The following is a 6,397-nucleotide window of genomic DNA, read 5'->3' as shown; positions in this document are numbered from 1 at the left end:
AAATATAATGAACTCCCCCCCCCCCCCCCCCCCCTTGTTCCAAGAATGATTAATGTCTTTAAATATAATGAACTTCCTTGGTTTCAAGATTGATCAATAGCATATATATATATATATCGTGCTGCTGTTGTGATAGTGGGTAGGGTGGGTTCTATACATACTTGATAAGTGTCAATATCATTCTCCCAAAGATCGTGTACATTACAACTCACTAAGATAAGGTTAAATCATAAAAAGGGTTGTGCCCTCCCCCTCCTTACTTGCTTGTTAGTTAGTAAAGCGGGCCGACATTGTTTATGCATATCGAGTTTGCATACGACCACTCTACACCTCATTCTGCTTGGAGTCCAGCATATTAACTTGACACTGGCCGAACGCCTTCGAGTGGGTCCGGGAGATTGTCACATTTTTGTTGGCCGACCATCAAGGAGTAATATGCGCAAGAGACAAACAAGTGGCGATTGATTCGAGTCAACCAAGTGCTTGCCTAGTGACTAACTAACTAAACTGAGTCTGCATCTCTATGTCTATATAAACACATACATAGAATACAAATAAATAAAGTCCATCAATTTCTTTTTGTAATTATTTATTTATTTTTGAATTGAGTTCTATGGCCACGATGCAGCGGCGACAGTACGTGGGCGGCGGCGTTGCTGCCGTTCTATTGGCGGCGCTGCTCCTTGCCACCCCCTGCCTGGCCCAGCAGTGCGGCAGCCAAGCTGGAGGCGCCACGTGCCCCAATAATCTCTGCTGCAGCCAGTACGGCTACTGCGGCTCCACCAGCGACTACTGCGGAACCGGCTGCCAGAGCGGGCCCTGCACTTCCTCCTCCGGCGGCGGCTGCAACCCGCCATGCGCCTCAAACCTCTGCTGCAGCCAGTACGGCTACTGCGGCTCCACCAGCGCTTATTGCGGAACCGGCTGCAAGAGCGGTCCCTGCACCTCCTCCTCTTCCAGTGGCGGCTGCAACCCGCCATGCGCCTCAAACCTCTGCTGCAGCCAGTACGGCTACTGCGGCTCCACCAGCGCTTACTGCGGAGCCGGCTGCAAGAGCGGGCCCTGCACTTCCTCCTCCAGCAGCTCAACCGGAAGTGGCGTCTCCGCCATCATCACGAGCAGTATCTTCAACCAGTTCCTCCCGCAGAGGAGCTCCGCCCCGGCCAGCGGTTTCTACACCTACGCCGCCTTCCTGGCTGCGGCTTCGGCCTACAGCGGCTTCGGCACGAGCGGCAGCTCCACCGTCCAGAAGCGCGAGTTAGCCGCGTTCTTCGCCAACATGGCCCACGAGACCGGAAGTAAGTTACATACATACACGGTTCCCTATACATATTTTTTAATTTAATGATGTCATGCCCATTGCCTTTCTGTGGTCTCTAACTATGTATAATAACTATTCTCTGTGGTGGTCTCAGGTGGACAATACGTGGAGGAGGTTATCAAGGACACTTACTGTAACACATCATCTGGTGTCCCGTGCGCATCCGGCCAACGCTACTACGGTCGTGGCCCCATCCAACTCTCATGGAACTACAACTACAAGGCAGCCGGAGCCGCCCTTGGCTTCGATGGAATCAACAACCCCGGCATCGTCGCATCTGACCCTGCCATCTCATTCAAGACGGCCGTATGGGCGTGGATGACCGGTGGCTCCCCCACATGCCACAATGCCATGGTCAATGGAATCGGGTTTGGCGCCACGATCCGGGCTATCAATGGGGGCCTCGAGTGTGGAAGCAACCCTTCAAACCCGACCGCCCAACAAACCCGTATCACCTTCTACAAGTCCTTTTGCTCTACCTTGGGTGTAGACCTTGGATCAAATCTCTCTTGTTAAATACTCATGTCTCTCAAATCTAATTATATGAGGATGCTAATAAAAGACACGCTTGCCAAAAAGATCTTGGCATGATGATGTACTTGGACCATCAAATGAAGATGGCCATATGGTAACTATTCCCATTGAATAATAATAATAATAGCTACGCCTTGTGTCTTCACTCTTTTGCTAAGGCCACAAATAAAACACACTCTCGTCCATACATAAACTCACGTACAATGGTTGTTGATGTTGCAAGAGATCTCACTTCGTTGAATATTCCGTGTTGTTCTCTATCTAGACAATGCTAGAAATCTCAATTTGTCAAGGATTTCAATATATGTTTTACATATTAGGTACTAGAGGTCTAGGTCCGCCCCGCCTACGGCTACATACATACATACATACATTCATTCAAATAGTTAGAAAGAAATCATGTGACAAGTTTCCAAATTGTGAAGTTAATGTGACTTCCAAATAGTTGAGGTAATGTATGATAGCTAGATATTGCTAGAAATTGTCATTCCTCCTAAATCTCGTAAGAGAGAGAGAGAGAGAGAGACATAGATAGATAGATAGATTATATATTCTCGTCGTCGGAGATCAAATATGACCTATGAGACCAAAAATTATTACATTTCACGTGATACGTGTGAAGGTGAGTAGCGACTCTCGATGTTCAAGAACTTTACCAATGAATGTTGCAATCGAGACTGCACATCGTGGTTGTCAGAGAAATTCGTGCAAGGATTGGGCTCGATTGAAGAGATGTGGAGAGCATGGTCGAATATGATCAAAGGCAAAGCATTGTATCAAAGTGTGATACTCACACTCACACTCTCAAACTTGTTTAGGGCAAAGTGTGCATAGTCAGCCACCCTCATCACTTGTGCCCCAACGCTTCGTCTCACATCTCAATGTGTGTGAGCGAGCTAAGTTGCATGGAAGCAATGGTTCGAATGGCACATATCAGGATGGGCTCTAACATGTATCCATGTGTACGGCTTCCCCGTTCCGCGAAGAATATGGTTTTGTAGCTAGGTGCAACATTTGTAGTATAATGTGTGAAGCGTGAGCCACCACCTTTGTCCCATGTCATGATACATTGGCGTTGCAAAAAGGCCTCATTTACAGAGGAATACAGTGACGCATCATGAAGCAAGTGTCTTGCATCCCATCTACCAAACCATTTTTTCTAAATCTTGCATCCAACCGGAACACAAAATTTTGCTTTTATGCGTCTTTTGGATCTTCTTTGCTTGATTCCCATGCAATTTTAGGATGTCGATGTGAGGGGCTTTTCCGACCCTTAAGCATGTATTCAACAACCCTTTCCATTACCATGATCTCAATGGGAAGCGATGTCATCTCAAGGAGGAGGAGGGTGTAGGGCGTTTGTTTCTTAACTTTGTAAGAAAATGTTTTTGGACATTTTCAAACTCTTTCCACGTAGATTTAGGGATGCTACCGCCCCATACTTCCACCCCATACAGAAGAACCGGGGTCACCAAAGTGTCAAAAAGATATTTCTTGAGGACCCAACACTTAATATCTCCAAGATTGCATGTGTTCTCAAATGCATAATATGCTCGCTTACCCGCCTCTAAGAGGCGTGTAGCACATTCATTCCATTTATGATTTGAAGGAACGTCAAGGCCAAAGATATTTGAAGCTTTCCACACATTCAACTGGCTTGTTGTTGTACATAATGCATGGTTTATCTCTTTTTTGACTCTTCACAAGCATAATCTTTGTTTTAGAGCTATTGACACTTAATCTAGTATGCATGCAAATTTTTTCCAATGCCTTCATAAGCTTTTGTGCATCTCCTGAAGTATTTGCAAACAACACTACATTATCCGTATATAACTGTTGGCCGGCAAGGCCAAAGGGCCGGTTAGATTCTAGAGTGTGAAAGGGGTATTTAATTAGGGATAGGGAGTTATAATTAATAAATATTATGTTATTTTGAGAAGCGAGTGGATAGACCCAGAATCGGTATACCGATTCGGATCCGGACCGGATCGTTGCCGGTTGTCGGTTGGCACCGGTTTGAAACTCAGCCGGAGACCTACAACAAGAATGTAATCAAGGAAAAATAATTAATAGAAGGGCTGTTGTTTTACGTATTGTTTAGTGTCTATTTGGTTACCGTCTTGTGCTTAATATATAATTAATCTTACGTGTGTGTTACGATCATTAACAATGCCAATTAGTAACCGGTTAAGACCCATTAGACACCACAGTCCATCCAATCTCACTGTACCACCCTTTGGTAAAGTGTTCCATAGGGACACCCTATGTTAGGGCTTGTCCAGCCTAAGGGATAACACAGTTTTTGGCGAACACGATTCCTGCAATGATATGCGAACACCGGGGGATGGATATCTCGACTGACTAACGACCAAGTCATCAAACGAGGAAGAAGACTAGGTGGAAGACAACAAAGGCGGGAAGCCTTCCAGCAAGCCGCCGAGGAGATCCGACAGGATCGGTCTTTTCCCAGAGTGCTTCGGAGTGTCGAGGAAGAAGCAGTTTGGTTCCAAAAACAACAACTTCCCGACGAGGTTAGTGGTCTGACGAGCCTGCAAGAGGCAAAATCGCGACTGCGGACGCTTGCCGAAGGCAACGGAGACTTGGAGGCATTCTCGGCCCTTAGAATTGGAATAGGATAGTGAACAGAGCGTCCAGTCGAATTACAAAAGCAGCCACGATACTCCGGACGATCCGGAGGACGACGAATCGGACGGCTCACCAACACCACCCGTGGAGAAAGTGGAAAATCGCGCACGAACACCACCCAAGAAGAAAGCGGAAAACCGCCCACAAGAACTAGACCAAACATCTCCGATACAACCTTCCGAAGACTACACCGTGCCATACCCATATCTGAAGTACCGTGATGACGTTGACGCGGAGGTGCACGTCTATGCGTTCCTACAAACATGGGAAGCGAATCATGTGTCCCAAAGGCTGACCGAACCGGAAGCCGAATGGTCAAAAATTGCTGAATTCGGCATGACATTAGACAGACCGGCGGCCCACTGGCACGCAAAGCACCTACCTGGAAGCTTTGCCACATTTGAGGCCTTGAAAACAAAATTCCTCCAACTATTCCATAGGCAAGTAGAACAACGCAAATTGGTCGGTTAGTTTTACACAACCCACCAAGAGGAGCAGGAGACGGTGCCCCAATATATTATTTGATTTCAAACACTACACAATCAATTAACAAGGGCACCTCCGGAGGAGGAGGCGAAAGTAGTGTTTCTGGGGCCGCTCTATGGGAACCCCTCCGAACGATGTGCGGGGTACTAGATTTCCAGGCCAGCACAATGGATCAAGTCATCGATTGGGTGCTGGAAATGGATAAACATAGCTCCCTGAAGACGATGTGAGCCCTGTAGAGGGACCTTCCAAATAAAGAGGATCTCAGGTTTCACCAAGCGTTGCAATGCACAACGTGTCTAAACACGGGCCATTCAACGGTAGACTGTACAATGAGGACGTAGTGTATGATCTGCCACTCATGGGCACACACAATGGACTGATGCGAGTACAACCTGCTCAACCGACAACATATCCGAATCGGTGAAACCATCAAGTTGGGGTTTATTGGAGTCGAATCGGAGACACATACTTGAGGTGCCTTTCAAGTATTGGAGTATCCATTTTACCGCATTCCAGTGCTCCTTGCCGGGATTGCTCATAAACCGGCTCACCACTCCGACTGCATATCCGATATCCGGTGAAGTACACACCATTGCGTACATTAGGCTCCCGACGGCAGAGGCATACGGTATCTTCATCATATCCGCCTTCTCTGCCTTTGTCTTCGGGCTTTGCTTACCGGATAACCTGCAGTTTGCGGAAGTGTCGATCCGACCGGTTTCGCATCAGATAACATGTTGAACCGCTAAAGCACATTTTTCACGTACTTCTCCTGTGACAGCCACAATTGCTTCGTTGGCCGGTCTCGGATGATATACATCCCCAACAACTGTCTTGCCGGACCCAAGTCTTTCATTGAGAAGGTCCAGTTCAGGGCCTTCTTCAGCATCTGCATCTTGACTTGGTCTCGTCCGACGATCAACATGTCATCCACGTACAAGAGGAGTATCAGGAAGTCTCCACCTTTGAACTTCTTCACAAATATGCAGTGATCGGCCTGCGTCTTGTGGTACCCTTGATCGGTCATGAAGGAGTCAAACATCCGGTACCATTGCAGGCTCCAACCCGTAGAGGCTCTTTTTTAACCGGAAAACCAGATGCTCCTTCCCTTTCTTCACAAATCCCTCCGGTTGCTGCATGTAGATCTCCTCTTCGAGGTCGCCGTGGAGGAACGTCGTCTTCACGTCTAACTGCTCTACCTCGAGGTCCATGCTTGCCACTATGCTCAGCACCGTCCGGATGGAAGTCATCTTTACTAGTGGGGCAAATATCTTGTCGAAGTCCACGCCCTTCTTCTGCTAGAACCCCTTCACCACGATCCTGGCTTTGTACCTTGGAGGGTTGCTGGCATCTCCCAGTTTCAACTTGTACACCCACTTGTTTTGGAGTGCCCTCTTTCCTTCCGGC

At 47.5% G+C, this 6,397-nt stretch overlaps 1 protein-coding gene across 1 annotated transcript; it reads left to right on the top strand.

Moving 5' to 3' along the window:
* The first annotated feature begins 587 nt into the window (after nt 1-587).
* On the top strand, nt 588-1,937 carry LOC147861291 (endochitinase 4-like). The gene is made up of 2 exons (XM_087323417.1): nt 588-1,298; nt 1,416-1,937. The coding sequence occupies exons 1-2, from the start codon at nt 614-616 to the stop codon at nt 1,835-1,837; spliced, it is 1,107 nt and encodes a 368-aa protein (XP_087179543.1). The 5' UTR covers nt 588-613; the 3' UTR covers nt 1,838-1,937.
* The last annotated feature ends 4,460 nt before the right edge of the window (nt 1,938-6,397 follow it).

This window comes from Azolla caroliniana, unplaced genomic scaffold, assembly GCF_043228905.1.
Source record: "Azolla caroliniana isolate FFs.n. ecotype wild unplaced genomic scaffold, voAzoCaro1.0.p SCAF_8, whole genome shotgun sequence".
NCBI lineage: Eukaryota > Viridiplantae > Streptophyta > Polypodiopsida > Salviniales > Salviniaceae > Azolla > Azolla caroliniana.
Note: the sequence above shows the minus strand (reverse complement) of the source record. Positions and strands in the feature narration are given on the sequence as shown.

Excerpts from the sequence above, each read along its gene's own strand:
- LOC147861291 (XM_087323417.1), top strand. The coding sequence starts at position 614 with ATGGCCACGATGCAGCGGCGACAGTACGTGGGCGGCGGCGTTGCTGCC. Across the intron at positions 1,299-1,415 it reads CATGGCCCACGAGACCGGAA|GTGGACAATACGTGGAGGAG; the intron begins GTAAGTTACATA and ends TGGTGGTCTCAG.